The 17,546-nt window shown below is 34.6% G+C and overlaps 2 protein-coding genes across 2 annotated transcripts; one reads left to right on the top strand and one right to left on the bottom strand.

The window, feature by feature from the left end:
* Window positions 1–549: 549 nt before the first annotated feature.
* Window positions 550–4,248, top strand: LOC107043162. Its single transcript, XM_015264502.1, has 4 exons — window positions 550–553; window positions 787–1,114; window positions 2,786–3,019; window positions 3,503–4,248. Exons 1-4 carry the CDS (start codon window positions 550–552, stop codon window positions 3,963–3,965), a joined length of 1,029 nt encoding a protein of 342 aa, XP_015119988.1. The 3' UTR covers window positions 3,966–4,248.
* A 1,126-nt stretch (window positions 4,249–5,374) lies between these two features.
* On the bottom strand, window positions 5,375–17,412 carry LOC107043174 (serine/threonine-protein phosphatase 4 regulatory subunit 3). Its single transcript, XM_015264535.1, has 6 exons — window positions 17,363–17,412; window positions 15,932–16,852; window positions 13,327–14,925; window positions 12,339–12,490; window positions 10,657–11,056; window positions 5,375–9,943 (listed from the first exon to the last, which is right to left on the bottom strand). Exons 2-6 carry the CDS (start codon window positions 16,127–16,129, stop codon window positions 9,857–9,859), a joined length of 2,436 nt encoding a protein of 811 aa, XP_015120021.1. The 5' UTR covers window positions 16,130–16,852; window positions 17,363–17,412; the 3' UTR covers window positions 5,375–9,856.
* Between the last annotated feature and the right edge of the window lie 134 nt (window positions 17,413–17,546).

The raw sequence follows: 17,546 nt of genomic DNA on the forward strand, positions 1-17,546 counted from the left end.
AAAGTAGATTTCTCTAAGCAGACTCAGTGACGAGCAGGGGTCGCCAGCTGGCAACCCTGCGCAAAATCCTATGAGCGGCATTGGAATCGTGCCGAGCGGTATTACCCGACGGCGGATAGACCGCTCAATAGGCTCTCTTTTATTTTCAATCAATTTTGTGGATTCTAAGGAGAATTAGTCGTCTACACTTCGAGAATAACGAGTTCAATAGTTGAAGAAGTCTCACAAATACGTTTTTTTATACTCAAGTTGAAATATAAAATATAAAACTGGCATTTCCCCTTAGGTGGGCGGTACAGGCACACCCTCCTCTACTTCAAACCTATGGGAAATATGTTAATTTTTATGTGCTTTTTTGTAAAGTGAAATGAAGTTTGCAGTTGCTACAAATAAAGTTTTTCTTTTTCTAAGCCTGATAGTTTTATTCTCTTACCTACAAATGAAAGTCTTGTGTGAAACCCACCATTTTCCCCCCAATTCCGAGTAATTCAGCAAGAAGTTGACATCCGAACGAAGTAGTGAGGTGAACCTAATCGACTTCGCTTCGCAATGCGTACATTCAGTGAATATTTCGGAACTGAAGAATATTGGAAACTTTTCAATAATAACCTTTTTCGTTGCTCTCATTCTTCTCTGAAAGAAAATCTTCGTATCGCGAGGCATCCCTCAACCTTCAATTCCGAGATTCAATAAAAGCTGCACTCTGCGCAAAATTAATAACATTTTTGAATCGAAATCATAATTGTTATTTTTTCATTACTTTCATTTTGGGACTTTTCTATTTAGACAAAGATGACATTGAGAAACGATTGACTTCCCTCCTGGAGGAGGGCTCCAAAGTTCCAGCGGATGGAGAATCCTCCACAATTGCAGTTCCTGATTATTTCGATGATGAGAAATTTCGATTGGGTCAAGAAGTGTTCGAAAAGAACATATTCACCATGATGATTGCAAAATTATCAGGATTGTTGGTATTGCTGGCCGTACCTTCTATTCTTGATATTCTTCGGTTTACTAAGCAGAGTGGAACCCCATGTGCTGCGTTTCGGCGATACGCTGCAACGATATTGCATACATGCATTTGGTATAAGAGTATACCAAATCGAAATATCAAGTAAATAAATTTATTGATAATCCTTTTTGCGAAGGAATTCTTGAGTTTTTTCACTCCTTCGAATCAGATGATGAATTTACTCATTGTTTCGCTTATAATGTGATCAATCTAGATTGATAGGAAATTGAAGCATGCCCATGACTATCGAGTTTGAATAAAAATTTTAGAAGACCGTTTTATAAAGAGCGACAAAAAAACATGTTTCCAGACAAGTCTTGTTTTACATAAAAAAACAATTACAAGCTGAAAATTATCAAGAATAAAAAATCCCTTGCTAAACATTCGAAGATGATCCTGAAATGACAAATTTTTGTGGTAAACATAGATTTAGTTATCCCTAAGAATATTTATTTTCTGTGTAAACAAGAAATCCCGTTTCTAGCACTACCTATTCGCTATTTTATACTACCATACCTATTTTGCCCGCCATAAATATTCGTGTTATACGAAACAAGGCAGAGTAGTTTTGCGTTTCGACTATTCAATTCTTAAAGATAAGAAAGTAATTTTTTAATTGAATAATAATGACGGTGTTATACCTATTATGTAACTTTCCTTATTGGAAGCAGAGCCATCATTTATCCCCCATAGAACAATCCGCGACCGTGACGCTTGTCCTCTTTCGGTTTTTCACGCTAATGTCTCTCTTCCTGTCTGATGAACCTTATGTTTTATACTCATTCTAAAGCCTATTCCATCAGCTTCAAATTGACACGTGAATCATTCCATCCTGATCAATTTTCATTAAACTATAGCACTTTTAGGCAAAAATCGGTTTTTCGTGATTTTCCTTCAAAATCGACTTTGGTTGGTTTTTCTCTTTTCTTTTGCATCAAATCAATCGAAAGATTGATATACCATTTTGAAGGGCATATTGATCCTTCAAATTGTGATGTATTGAATGCAATTTGGTTGAATTTTCATAAAGTTATTGGAGATTGTTTCTCTTTTGAACGTCACACATGTCACACCCTGAAATTCGCTCTTTTCATCCTTGATTGTATCTTTGCACTTAAGCAATGAGGGTTTATTATATACCAATTCGAAGATGTCAAGTAAATCTTTGAAATGACATGTGATTTTTCTCACTACATCCACTTGATCAATCCTTCAGCGTTTTAGTGAAGGATTGTTGTCATTCTCGCCAATATTCAGTGGCCTTAATGAAGTCAAGAATTAGTCGAATTTAAACAATTGATTGACGAATCAATTTCATGCAGCCTGGCAAGCGCGCGTCTCGCCTAGTGATTAAAACTTTCATTTGTATCAATGAAAGGATTTCTATTTTGACAATTATCAACTTGTGATTTTTTTGTTCAAACAAGACTTGTTCGAAACATTTTTTTTTCTTCTCTCAGTGTAGAGGATATCACGGGATTTTTTTTATGCTAAACTTACTAATTCCAGAAATATCTGAAAAATAATTGAATTTTTACTTGAATTCTTTAACCTTCCATTACTTTATAGATTATTGTTTGCAAATATCATGATAAGTGTAGAAAAAAATATCAGACGACATCTCTGGTGAAGAAAATTGACTTTCCTGTAAAGAAATTTGCCTCCGGGATATTGGCAAAATAATCTTCACACTATTTTCGACGAGATTATGCATTTCTAGAATGATCGATTCCATTTATTTGATGTTCAATGAAATTGTTTATTTGATTGCAGGTTCTTCGAATCGGTGAGCAATGTACGAAGGAAACACTGCATCGCCTCTCGTCGTTGCTTTGAAGTCGGAATTGGGAGGATATCCCAAAGAGATATGGCTCTGACTCAATTCGGCTTCATGGGATTCAGTTTACTTTGTGCAGAACCTCTGGGAATTGTCATGAGTGATAAAGAAGCTGATGGACTTCTTCACTTCTGGAGAGTCATTGGTCATATGTTAGGCACAGACGAAAGGTGGAATAAAAATTAGTCAAAACGATTTTACTTATGAAAATAAAACTGTTGAAAGTGACTACATATGGTCGTCGTATAGCCAAAGGGGCGTAACAGCTATACTTATACACACCACTTATGCCCCTTTGTCTATACGGAGACGATACGTTGGTTGTGCAAATATTTTCTTAACGGGTTGTTCTATAAATAAATGTTGCATGCCTTTTTTCATAAATCAGAAAATTTTCAACAGAAAAGATGCTTATTCATTCTCCTAAAATCGATAATTATATCGATCTTATAGTTTTAGGACACAATATCAATCAAATTGTTTCTATGAATGAATCATTTTCCAGTTAAAAAATTTCCTTGATATTTGATCTCCCATCAATAATTACGAAGATAATCACATACAAAACTTTGTCCCTCACCTATATATATTCTACTTCAGTTTTATTTCTCTCCTTATTAATTCTATTTTTCAATCTGTTTTCTTCATTACAGGTTCAATCTCTGTAATGGAAGCATCGACGATACAAAAGCTCTCTGCAGAAGACTATTGGAAGCAGTATTCATGCCAAATCTTGCCAAGAACACAAAGCACTTTAACGAAATGAGCACAGCTCTGCTCAAGGGTTTATGGCCCATAAATCCTTTTATCGACGTTCATGCTTATAAAGTCATGACATATCACTTGATATCAACTGCAGTATCCTATAATAATAATTCACTCACGTTTTCTGAGGAACCCATGCCCACTTACAGCAGACTTATACTCAATTTTCAGTTGTTCGTTCATCAATACCTTCTGCAGACTCGATTCTGGTGGTCCGGATTGTTCAGGGCGTTTTTCAATAGTCAAATGAGAATGGGAATTTATTTAACAGAGAAATTCCCATTCTTAGCATATTGGATATTCGGAAGGAGACAGTCGTACTTTAATATTTATAAATTTCATTTGGAGTAATTACCGACTACTTTGTGTGATTATCAAAAAATTTTAATGTTAAAATTTTCTCCTGAATTCAATAATTATTGAACTAAAGGCTCATCTCCATTACCTGCCGAACATTATCTAGATTGCTTTTTTTGTTCGATTTTTATCTCGCAATTTCAACTCGATGCCCCGTCACTCAGAGACCCCCAAAAATTATGAATTTAGATTGAGAAAAAGGTAAAAAAAAACTGAATATTTTGAAAGAGCATCTTTAATTAATATTGAGAAATCAGTTTAATACAGGAGATATGAATAATGTATAATTACCGTGGAACATGACGACCTGTCAGTCGCCCCCATGGGGGGGGGGGGAGAAAATCCGAAATATTAAATCCTTTGGCGCAGTGCAACCAGACGACTATACGAAAAGGTCTTTCAAAAATTTGTAATATTTTTACGAATTTTTTTATCACACTTTTACGATGAACTACTAATCACTTACACCAATCTCCGTAATTGAAAATTGTACTATCAATTGTGACTTTTGTCGGGGGCGCAAAAAACGGAAGAAAGCGATTTTCCAATGTTTTCAATTCCCGTCAAAAGTGACAGCTGAACGCTAATACAATTATTAATCGAGGAGATTGACGTAAGTAATTGGTAATTCATCGTAAAAGTGGGATGAAAAATTTTTTGAAAATATTATAAATTTTGTCAAAGAGCCTTTTTTAGTACAATCGTCTTGTTACGGTGTGCCAAAGGATTTATTATTTCGTTTTTCCTCCCCCATGGTGGTGACTGACAGGCCCTCATTTGCCACGGTAATTATACATTATTCGTATCTCCTCTGTTGAAATCATGGCTCAATATTAATTAAAACCGCCCTTTAAAAATGTTTAGAATTTTTTAACCGTTTTTCCAATCTGAAATCAGAATTTTTGAGTGTCTCTGAGCGATGGAACATAGAGTTGAAATTTCAAGATAAAAATGGAACAAAAAACTCAATTCAGATAACGCTCCGCAGATAATGGAGCCGAGCTTTAAGTAATGAATAAAAAATTGTAAAACAAGAAATTACCCTTCAAATATGGAGTAACTTCTCTTGATCATCCATTTTAGAAGAAAATGTTAAGTGACCTTTTGTGCAGAATTTTAATAGTGGCAAAAAAGCATTCTGATTTTGCTCAAACAGCTATCTGCATAAAGAATAAATATCTATTGAGCTTAAATGAAAATATCGGGAGATTTTTTTAATAGAGAATTTCAAAAACATTACTTTTAGACATATTCACAAAATATGTATACAATATTTCTGACCCACCTTCCAGTTCTCTGTAATTAAGATTCCAATTAAAATTTTCTTTGAATTATTTTCAACGTTCACAATGAAATTCTAATTGCATGTTGAGAATTATAAATGAAATTTGATATTCATTGAATTTCTTCTAAATTTAAATTTATTATAATTAAATATTTTCTCGCACTTCTACAACACTTTTACTCATAAAACACTCACTCATATCACTCTCTACTCATCATCATCATATTTTCCATATAGAACACAAATAGATTTGTAGAGAAAACCATATATACCTTTCATTATAATCAAACGAAAGAGAAAGGAAAATTCATAGTATTTGTTATGTTATTTCCTCAAATTTGGTCATATATTTACAAAAATCCTTGTATTTCTTGCCTTACCACATACTTACATAAAATAAAGCGATTCAGATATATTCATTAACGTCTTAAGAATTTTTTTATTCCCTCTGAAACGATTATTCACTTCATATTACTTTAATTAACAAATTAATAAATGATGAATCAAAATGCAAATATTGCTTTCCTCTACGATACTTTTACTTTAATGCCACTTATGCAGCTTCAGTTATCATTGCTCATCATTCAAATCGCTCGTTTATCTTTTGTGAAATATGAAAAAATTTGTACCCATGCATTCATTTATGTGAATAGTTCAATTGTAACATGAGTTGAGACAATGGTGCATCCCAGGGAGGTTTAGAGAAAAATGTCAGGAGAAACATTTCGTAGAAAATTTCATGAGCTCATTTCCCCTAAATTGGATAATTAATGACATATTTGCATAATTGACAAACTCCTGTCATCGATTGGTTCGATCTATTCAAGTTGTCGAATCTGCTCAGCCTAATTATGCAATTGTTCCAATAATTTCCCGAGAACTAAAGGCAAATTTTGACACTAGCATGGTCTTTTCTCGGCAAAATGATCTATTGCACACAACGGAGTTCCTTAATTTTCTGGCACATCATTTCATATTTTAAATTTGAGATTTTGTCAACAGCGATTGTAATCCTCACATCCTAACCACACGAGATACATATTGCATTCTACTCAATTGAAATGTACCAATCGAATGAGACATTGCGCAATCTGAATCCCACATTGCATAATTCAAGTTCGTGAATGTTCAATTTGAACATTGAAGGTATAATTGAAGCACTCGGAATTTAAGAACAATAAAATCCACCAATCCGAGCCCGAGTTTTATGGATTTTGTGTTTTTCTGAAATTACACATGCTTGGATTATACATGTTAAATTGCGCACAATAATTCAAACATTTACAAATTCAAATTGTACAATGTATAACTGACATGATGTGATAGACTTTAATGCAAAACATCAAAGATGAAAAATAAAAGGAATTCATTGTGTATAATAGGTCATTTATGGAGAAAATGTTCTATCGGTGATAAAGTATGCCAAACCGAATTCCTCACCAAGAAATTTTGATAGACGCAGTTTTCCCAATCCACAAGTTTGCAAAATATCACTCAAATAAACTACTAAAAAATTTCCAAACTCATCTTCTCCACTTCACCACTTCACTACGGATTCATGTTATGACATCAGAAAATTTATCATCAGCCGTTAGACGTTCGTGCGAAATGTTTCAGTGTTGTCCAATCACTGTTCAATATAGATAATAACCTTGAAAAGTATCTTAGGCCAAGCCAATGAAATTCATTCCTCTCCGAACCCTTAAATTTCTTTCATAGTCTCCAATAGTAATAAATATTGAATATTGCTGTATCTCCATTAAGGCAAGGAATTAGTTGTGATAATTAATGATTATTTACAAAAATAAACATCCTTTATTGATGTACATCGATACTTGGCTTGTGTTCCACGTAATCTCTGTTTATTTCTCTCGATTTTTGCACTTCCGAATTCTTCCATTAATACATATTATGTATACGTATCATATCGTCAATGATAACTATATTTATCATCATTACTATTCATTGTTTAATATTATTCTGTTATTATCGTGATTATTATGTCAAAGAGAGTTTCTTACAACAATTACTGAGCCATTTTGCACGAAAATACAATGAATTACGGCGAAAGATATTTTTCGTTTCTAGATGATTAATTAATTCCCCTCCGGTGAAAATAATTTGTTTCGTTTATTAATACAATCGTTGATTCTCCACCATTTTGAGTTTCACCGAATTTCATTTAATCAATTGAATCGTTGCACTCATCTTTTCTGCGGGTTTTTTATAGTGATGTTCATACGTAATTATGATTCATTAATTCCTCTACATGCTGGTCTTTATTACGTTGCCGTCAAGATTATCACTCATTTGTTCGTTCAAATTCTGCTTATGTACATACTTCATTAGCTAATTCAGTAGTGAAGTGATAAAAATTAACAAGCAGATTTATGTTGATTTTGTCAATTATGGAATTATCTAAGTAATTTTCAAGTTCAAATGAAAATGTTGAGAGACGCTTTTTGCGGACGATGTTATCAACTACTACAAGAAAGGTCTCTAGACACTCTCATCCAAAATCCCCTTTTATCGATGAGATCGGTTCAACTAGAGAATTAAGGAAGATGTTCCACTTGACTTGTTACGTTTATTACGTTAATTCATTGAAATTCGTCCTCTGGCGGTGGGGTATACGAATTGGATATTTTCTTATAACAGATCCCTACAGTAATAAAACCAGTTAAAAAATCTGTACACTAGCTTACAATCTTCACTCCAGATTTAAGTTTATAATTTCGATTTTTTTTTCTTAGATTTAGAAATTTTTGGGATTTGATCTTCCTACAGGCTCATACCGTGGAGCAGCGCAAAATGTTTTGAGTCATTACCAATGGATGAAGATGAATAGAAAATTCTTTTGAACCTCTATTTATAATCATTATGAGATTATTTAATTGAAATTCCACGATGGAGCCAACACTTCATAAAATGCACTGAAATTTCAATTGAAAGGAAGATGTTTTTAAAACGAAAATGCAAAGTAATTGGCGCATTGACAAAAAGTGGTTTACAGAAAAATATCAGAAGATAAGTTTTGTAGAGAATTCCATCATCTATATAAAATATTTTTTTACATTTTCCCACAAAATTACTGAACAGTGACATTCACTCACGCATTTGACAAACAAAAAATTCGATTGGTCAATCCTTTCTACTTGATGTAATTCTACCATCATCTCGTTAACTATCAACTCTAGAGAAAGATGTCACAAAACACGTTCCGTTGCAAATTTTTCCCCCTACAAAAGATATTTTTTGCCATTTTACTCTAAAATTACACGTTAATGGAATAATGAACTCGGTATCAAAAATTTTACATTGGACTTAAATTCAACGATGGTTGCTCATTGTTAAATAGCCTCGGTAACGAATCATTTCAGCAAAAGAAAAAAACACCTGAAGACTTTTCGTCGCCTTAAATTTCTTCCTCAAAAAAAAAAGCTCTCCACACGTTTTCCCTCATACGCTTTTCTGTCTCAAGCTATTTCCAGAAAACTTGCCTAGAATCCCCAAATCATCTCCTCCTTCCGTATGAACAAGAATAAATTGATTGGCAAGCCCAAAAACCGGAATTTTTCCTGTCTCCTTATCCATGAGCCAGAAAGAAAACTCCCCCCAATCATTAAATCCGTATTTCCATCTATAAAAGTTCTTCAAACCCTTCATTCATGCTCCACCATAGTGAAATGAAGAATAGTAATAATAATAAATAAACTACCTAAACCCCCCATCATCCTTACCAGGATTCGTTGCTGCAATAAACAATAGTATGAAAAATTCACGTATAATTGCCGCCATGCAAGTATATTAATCATGTTTATTCATTTCATTCTGTAATCCTTACTCGATTTAATTTAAAGAACATGAATTTATTCACCTTGTAGGACACATTAAAAACGGAAAAAATGGGAACTACTAATTGCTTTTTTCTCTCTTCAAAAATTCACTATTCGCTTCACACAACATAGGCGTATGATTGCGCATAAATAAGTATTTATCTTATCCAAGATAGTCTAAAGTTTTCTTATCAATTTTTTACTCGCTCATCTCCTTGTTTGTCTTACAAACTCATATAATTACCTTGTTATATCTGATTCATTTCTTTTCTACAGTTCATTCACTCTCGTTAAATCTATTGATGCGTTTTTCATCTCCAAATATACGCGGCTCCATATTGTGGTTTCTCTTTACTTATATTTTTTTTAATTTTTTTTTATTAAAAAGAAATTGATTTGTTTTTTGTTTCCTCAATTAAATTGTACAAAATTTCGTACGGACAGGCAATTAGACTTCTACTATACATATTACATTGAAGGGAAAACAATAATGATCCTTCCTGTTCGTTCTCAGTCAATAAATCGAGGTCTGCACCTCGATAGATTGGTATTAATTGTTCAAATCATGTTTTTGTCGTTTGAAGCAGTATTTTCAGCCTTGAACCGTTGATAAGGGAAATCATGAAGGAGAGATAGTACAAAAAAGGATATGAAAAAGAAAAAAAAAGGTGGAGTCAATCTGGAATCAGCTTGAGTGAGTTTTTGTTTTGTTGAGGGAATTAATGGTAATGGTGATTTTTTCAGTAAAAAGGCAACTGTGTCTACTATGAAAGTCGCTGCCTCTTCGGCGATGGGCTGAGTTCTGAATCCTCGTCCTCCTCGTCGGAATCGCCTTCGTAATCTACCAATCCCTGGGAATGAGAATAGATAATGAGGAAATAAAGATCTCTTTAGAAATGAAATATTTGAAATTTGAAGACCATTTGAGTTTTTATGAAAAAAATATTTCAGAATCTTCTGTATCTTGCTACTGATTAATAAAAAAAAATCAAGAGAATTTTTTCAATAAAATTCCTCCTCTCAGTCATCATATACATTTGTTATGAACTATTGGAAAGGATCTCCCATAAGTCCTGGAGATGATTGAATTGTTAACAGAAATAGGTGAGAATTCAAAAAAAAATGGTAGACGTTGAGTGAATTACGATATTATAGCATTAATTTCCCATTTTTGAAGAAAATATCTAAAAATTTCAATAATAAAAATTTGCTCAGCTACAAAAAAGGTCTCAGGATATTTCATCATAGAATCGCTTATTCTCGAGATGTTTGTGGATGATAGCAATGAAAAAAAGTGATCAAAACAGTTGTCTAGTGACATATCGATTTGAGAAAGGACAGAAGATTTCCATTGTAGGAAATTACATGATTTACAAGAACAACCCTATGACTTTTTCCCTGAAATTGGCCGGTCTATGAGATCTTGGCAAAATCATTTGGGTCGCGAAATCAATTTTCCGAATAATATTCTTTGATTGTAGACATCTTTCATAATTATGCAATTATCTTTTTACCACATGATACATAATAGAAAATGAATGAATAATAAGAACTGAAAATTTACCTTCTTGAAAACTGTTGTGCTAGGTTTTTCCACACTATCACTAGATGCATTAATGATTCCAGATGAAATGGAGGATTCATTAGCCGTCGATAAACTACTGCTGTTATTAACCTGGGACTGTTGTGTAGCCAGAATATTACTGGCAGTGTTGTTATTAAGGACAGTTTGGCCTTGTTGTTGATTCTTCGATTCTGCTGGAATGGGATTCGGACTCTGTCCCGAGTTCGGACTTGCCGGTTGCTTTTTTGCTGACGCTGGCGGCACTAAATCTGCAGCAGCCGCAGGTACCACTGCCTCACCCTCATCAAAATCCTCTTCTTCATTGAACCACATCTCCTCGTCTTCATCAAGCTGCCTCTGATCACGCCGGTATCGACTATTCCGTAAAATTGATGGTACACTAGAAAATTCAACCAACAATTTTCAGATTATTGTAAATTACAATAAACTTGTTTGATTTCAATATTTTTGCCTAAGTGATGGAAATATAGTGGTGGATAATCGGGAAATTATTTTCTCCTGATCTCTCTATTATGATGAAACTCTAAATCAACTTCTGGCGATACGAAATGGAGTCGAAAAATGAAGGCAATAAATTAAGATGAAGGTCAAAAGTTAAAGATGAGAATATAAAGGTCGAAAATGGGTGAGAATATGAAGATCACAAGAAGGGACAGAAAATAAAGGTACATCAATTTCGTAAGATAAGAGTCAGAATCTAAGGGTAAAAATATAAAGGCCAAAATAAAAAAATTAAGATCCGAATTCTGACGTATCACTGATTTGCTTTATGAATCTACGTAACTCAGCCATATTTCAAAAATACGTAACTCGTTAACTGAGAGTAACAGTATTTTGCAAGAGTGATACGACATTGGCACAATTTGGTCATTTTGAGCCCTTCTCGATGGTTACATTTCATTTTTTTCAGCCAAACGCGCATCTCAAATCGAACAATCTTAAGGTTTAATGGTCATAAGGACCAAATGGGAAAGACAAGGAACGTAATTATAATGGTCAAGCCAAGGGCCTATCGGTTATACGAGTCCAGCAGAATGAGCCAAAAGGTTAAATGGAAAATGGAACAAAATGGTAATAAGGTTCGAATAAAAGAATGGAGTAAAATGATCATAAGGATTAAAGGACACAGAGTAGCAAAACGGTCAAAAGGGTCGAATGTAACAGTTTATAGTCAAAGTAAAAGTATCAAAAAGGGCTCGAAACAGTTTAATTGGGCCAATGTGGCAGCACGGTTTTAAGTTAGTATAAGGGAGAATGCCCATGAAATGGAATTCACATGGAGACAGAATGTAGACAATCAGATGGCAAGATTCTTTCGCCAATTTTATTTGCTCTACTCTGATTAGTTACACAGATACGTTTCCATGGGAATTACACTCCATGGACATTCTCCTTTACTCTTCATTACTTTTAGTTAACGTGTTATGAATTCTTGGAATTCGGCTTAGTTACGTAGATTCATAAAGGAAATTCGGAATACGTATTTTCACGAATTAATAGGTAATTTCAGATGAAAATGTCGAGACGTTTCTGCAAGATTTAATAATCTACAAAAATGTCTTCTGACACTTCCTTCCAAAACTGGTGAAGACTTGGGAAAATTTTTGACCGTTAGTAGGATTTCTTCGGTGACATTGAATGATAATGAATAAATAGTTCACCTTTCAAGCGTAGCTCTGTCACGATCCTTAAGTTTATCTTGATGTTGTTCGTATCTCATCTTCAATGCTTTAAAAGTTTGTACATAATCAATTGTTTCCAATTCCTTCGAGAAGTTTTCCACTACGTGTGAGCACAATGATTTTATGTCCTCCTGAAAGATTGAAAATAAATATATGAACATCGCGTATCATAATGTTAGGATTGTATCCCTAAATATTACGATGCAAGAATATTTTGGGCTAATTCTGTTGTTTATTTCCATCAGTTTCCAATTCTATAAATTAATATTATAATAATAATAGTGAAAATAATAACAATATTCAATTTATAATGGTGAATTCACTCGAATTCGGTGGATTGACAATAAATTGAAATTTTAATTGAAGGAATATTTTAGGCTTTCTGGGACTTTTACCAGCTGCGTCCCTGCCGTGGGGCTATTAGAGGAAAATATTTCTGTGTCGAAAAGAATAAAAATGAATTGTTTTTTGTTACTGAGTTGTGCAAGTCAATGAAGTATTACCAAGAACATCGTATAAAAATTCATAATATAAAAAGACAGACATGAACGTCGACAATAACAATCGGAAGTTCGCATTTTGTGTGGCCACGATGGTATTCTTGTTCGTAATATTCAGATCTGCAATCAATGAATCATTTATCAATTCAGTAAAGAAGTGGTGAAACGTGCCTTTATGAAATTGAATATTGAATTTTTATTAAATTTTTTAATTTAGTTTTGTACCATAGAAACCTCCTTACTCGTATTGACCTCCTTACTTGTATTGATTCCAAACTTTTTTAGTAAATCATTAATTTCAATGATAAGTAATGCAGCAACAACGAACCAATAACTTTCATTGACAAAAAGTAGACGTGAAAATTCTTGCGAAGAATTCATTTTGAAATTTTTCTCTAAGCTCACTCCCAGTTACAATAAGTTCCATTTTACCGCTTCCATCCAGTTCGAAAACCCCATAAACTTACCAATTTGATGAACTCAAACATCTCCAAAATCGCCGAGTCGAGTAGATTATACCTCCCATTGTTCCTCGCAAAAGCGTCAAACACAGGAGCAAAAAGATTCCCCTTAATAATGTACCTATTATAAAATTCATCCTTAAGTGCAATAATCTTCCGCATGAACCTCAGCGCACATAATACTAGAAACGTGTGTGTGGATTTCATTAAAATAAGTATTCTCCTAAGCAGATCCTTGTTCAAAATGCAGTTCTTAATCTGATACATGTGATGTTCCACACAAAACGAGAGCAACTCGAGTATTAACCCAAGCAGCTGAACAGTCCTGTAATCCTCCCTGGCTGGTTTATCTCCAACAGTATTCCCCAGAAGGGGTTCGATGAGTGTCACAATGGTGTTCTTATAGAAGTAGTTGAGAAAATCAGTCTTCTCGGTTTTATTGACAGTGGCCATCATGTTCTCAGGATCGAGTAGTAAACGAAGGACCCCAGCGAGTTGAACAGCCCCACCGAGTTCAGGATCGGTATCTCCAACTAATTGTGCCACAATGACATTAATCAGCATCTGATCAGGCTCAGTATTATTAATCTGCTGAAGAGTATAATCTCTGACAACGCTCGGCGAATACTCCACAATATAAGTAAGAATATCTATACTAGCTGTCTTCGTCTGCGCATCATTAATAGCCAGAGTTATCTCCAAGGCAGGAAGTATCCCAAGAGCTGTAAGGGTACGATAAAATGCCTCTTTACCCTGTGGCTGTAGATTCTGAGAGAAATTACAAAACTCTTTAAGAAACAACACAAGATCACGTCGTTTGCTGATTGATGTTGACTCATCAGTCAATTGTCGAAACAATTCTGTGAGAAATCTCTCGTCGTCCTGGATTAGCGTAACTATTTCAACTTTATTAAAAAATATAAAACTACTCAGTGTACTCAGCATATTATCCTCGAAGACACTTGGAGTCGGTAGCACAACGTCTTGGATATACTGGACACGGTAGGTTTGATGAATTTTAGCCAATAGTTCTGCATTTGTTATTGGTATTGCTTGTTTGAACCTCGCTAATTGGCGGAGATACTCCCGATGTCTTTTTGGTTGGGTGAGAGTTGGCTCATACTCGAGACAACCCACTACATCGAATATGACGTCCTCAGAGAACATTACTTCAAAGAGGGCGTTTTTATTCAAGAGAAATATGTTTTTGAAGATATCGTAGAGATGATGCAGACCTTCAATGTTTTCTAAGTCTTCACAGGTATGGAACAGATTCAGCAGCTTTTTTATGTAGCCTTCAGACTCAAGGGCCATTGCGAGCTTCTCTTTTCGGACTGGGGTGGACAGACAGTTGCCGATGAGTTCGTTAATATCCTCGAGGCGTGAAAGTTCACAGGGGGGAAGCTCAATTGGAGGGGCTGAGTCTGACATGTCGTCAAAACGCTCATCCTCGGATTCTTCGACTATGTCCTGGGTTATTTCTACGGACGGGTCTTTGCCCTGGACTTGACAGATCTTCTCCCAGATCTCGTCGCAACCGGCTTTCTCTTGGAAACTCAGGGCCAGGTCGAAGTTGTCACCTTCTGACCAGACTATCAAGGTGTCCTGGAACATTCACGAGATTTGAGCTATGAGACAGTTTTTGTAAGAAAGTTTGAGGGGTACCAAAAAAGTCTCTTGATATTCCATTTTAGAAACTGATGATGGAGCAGATATACTCATTTTTTGTTGGATTGTTCTCAGTGCTAATGATAATGATGATAGATACATTATAGAAAATGTACAAAAAACTGTTTTTAGGAAATGCTATTACGAGAATAAATGGCACATTACTTTTCCTCGTAAAATTTTCACTTTTATTTCTTACAGTTTAAGCGAACTATTAATGGGATTGGCGCAAAAAAATATACCATTTTGTTTTTCATCATCATTGAATGGCTCCCGAAACGTGACTATTTTTCTGCATCTTTTCGAAAGTTTGCGAATTTCCGAAAAATTAAAAAAAAAACGTAGAAAAATGATTACACAATGATGAAACTTCGTGTGCCATTAAATAATGATAAAACCCAAAAACGACATAATCTTTCAAGATTAAAAGTTTGCCCGAAAACTCGACAAAAAGTGAAAATTTACTAAAAGAGAACAATACATACATCTTTAATTGCAAGGTGAGAGTTCTGTTAATTGTGAAAATATCTCGACAACGAGTGTTGAAGACGCAATATATATAGAAAGCTTTCTTGTGGGGTAATAATTAAGAAAATTGATTCGGTTTCCAATGAGTTTTGTTTTTCTGAATGGCACAGCTATCTTACAACATCGGTTGAGTAGGATTTCCAACAAATAATCGCAATAATCCCATAATTACCTTTTCATTAATTGTTCAAACATCTGAAAAAACGCATGATCTTAGGAGAAAAACTCAGTAAAAGTTTTTTGTAGCCCTCAAAATTCCCCATAAGAAAGTTTCTTTACATTTTTCTTCACGAAATTCCCTCCTTCCTAAGATATTCGCCAATAAATCATAATAATAAATGAATTCGTTTAAAGTACTCTTACTTCCTATTAATACTTCATCATCAGCAATAATCAATGAAACAATAAACAATACCTGTTGCTTCTGATACGCAGTATCCGGTTGGATCTTGCTCTCCAGAAGGATTGACCCATCACTCTCAGCCCTCACGAGCAACGAGATCCCCTTGAGTCGATCAACATAAGGTGACGACACGTGACCAGTACCACGGTCATCCCACTGCCTATCAGCATTCAGCGCATAAAGCTTGACTCTCCTCCTAGTATCCGTCATTCTACCTTCTTAATTCCAACGACAATCAAAAATCAATCAATTCCCCTTATCCACTCTTATCAAACCTCAGTGAATCGAGTCCTTAAATCACTCAAACAACTAAACAAATCGCACGATCCGTTCTGCCCAAACACAGATACATTATTCCCCACAAAAATAAATACAATTAAAAAAATTGATAAATAAGTAAACTGAAAAAAAAACACTACTAATCTGTCTTTCTTCTTATTACGTGCATCTTATACTATTATCATTATATCCAAAATAATTGTAACAATATCCACATTGACATTCAGCGTCTTTCAGAATTATCATCGAGGCCAAAAGATACACCACCACCTACGTTCACTCAATGGCACTTTACCCAGTCCCTCTCTTAAGTAAAAAAAAATGATATAAACCCCGATAATGATCAAATAAATTCACTGTGATGTTCACCAACTCAACCAATATTCTTATTATGCTCAATAAAAAATCAATCCCGAAACTCGACCAAATTTTCACTTGATTCACTCACTTTTCTCTCTCTCCACCCCCCTCACGAATAAAACCACACGGGGTTGTTCTCCTCTTCCTTGTTTATTTACAACAACAATAGTATGTTTATATGCGCAAGTTGCATAAGTCTCTTGTGGACTTGGCCACACATACAAGCATATATTCGACATATATCTGCATATATAGGTTTTGTATATATGTATATATATAACTACACACACATCTCTGCGAAAAGGAAAATGAGAGAGATTATTCTGCCTCTACTTCCATACGCGGGAAATCAATATCAATTAATTATTTATTTTATTTATTCCTAAAAATGTCAAAAACTCTCTCGTTATTCGATTAATATCGGTTTGGCACTTTTTTAATCTCGTCCCCCCTTTTCACACAACGCGAATAATCATCATAATAATGATGAGAATAAATTGCTCCCCCGAATTTATCTTTTATTTATCCCCTGTAGTCACCCGCAAATGTCTCAACAGTGGAATAAATTGTGGATCAAATGATTTATTTTTCGATTCTCAGTTAATTGATGTGCAGTAATGCAATTAAGAGCAGTCTCTCGGCTCACACGAAAGTTACGATTGGATTGGGAAGAAGAAATTCTGACGAACCCTCTGACGATCTCACTCGCGGTCACGTGGGCTGTAGGATTAAGCAGCCTGATAAATAGCCTCAATCAAACGTTAATACTGGTTAATATTATGGTTAACCGTTTTTTGTTATTACGTTGTCATTCCAATCGCGAGTTTTATATCCTACTAAACTGACGTAGACACTCAACAGCCACAACACTACATTCCGCCATATTAGATCACAACAACGCGCCACGGGGTCCACTCGCCACGCACCAAGGATTTAACCCGGGTAATTTGAAATTCTTCGGCTGGGGCTTGAGAAGTTCTTCAAATTT

Source organism: Diachasma alloeum, unplaced genomic scaffold (genome assembly GCF_001412515.2).
Source record: "Diachasma alloeum isolate Michigan unplaced genomic scaffold, Dall2.0 Dall_scaffold_00550, whole genome shotgun sequence".
NCBI lineage: Eukaryota > Metazoa > Arthropoda > Insecta > Hymenoptera > Braconidae > Diachasma > Diachasma alloeum.

Coding starts and splice junctions, on each gene's coding strand:
- LOC107043162 (XM_015264502.1), top strand. Junction 1,115..2,785: donor ATACCAAATCGAAATATCAA/GTAAATAAATTT, acceptor ATTTGATTGCAG/GTTCTTCGAATCGGTGAGCA. Junction 3,020..3,502: donor ATGTTAGGCACAGACGAAAG/GTGGAATAAAAA, acceptor TCTTCATTACAG/GTTCAATCTCTGTAATGGAA.
- LOC107043174 (XM_015264535.1), bottom strand. CDS start 16,129: ATGACGGATACTAGGAGGAGAGTCAAGCTTTATGCGCTGAATGCTGAT. Junction 12,491..13,326: donor TGTTTGAGTTCATCAAATTG/GTAAGTTTATGG, acceptor TCAATCTTTCAG/GAGGACATAAAATCATTGTG. Junction 9,944..10,656: donor GCACAACAGTTTTCAAGAAG/GTAAATTTTCAG, acceptor TCTCATTCCCAG/GGATTGGTAGATTACGAAGG.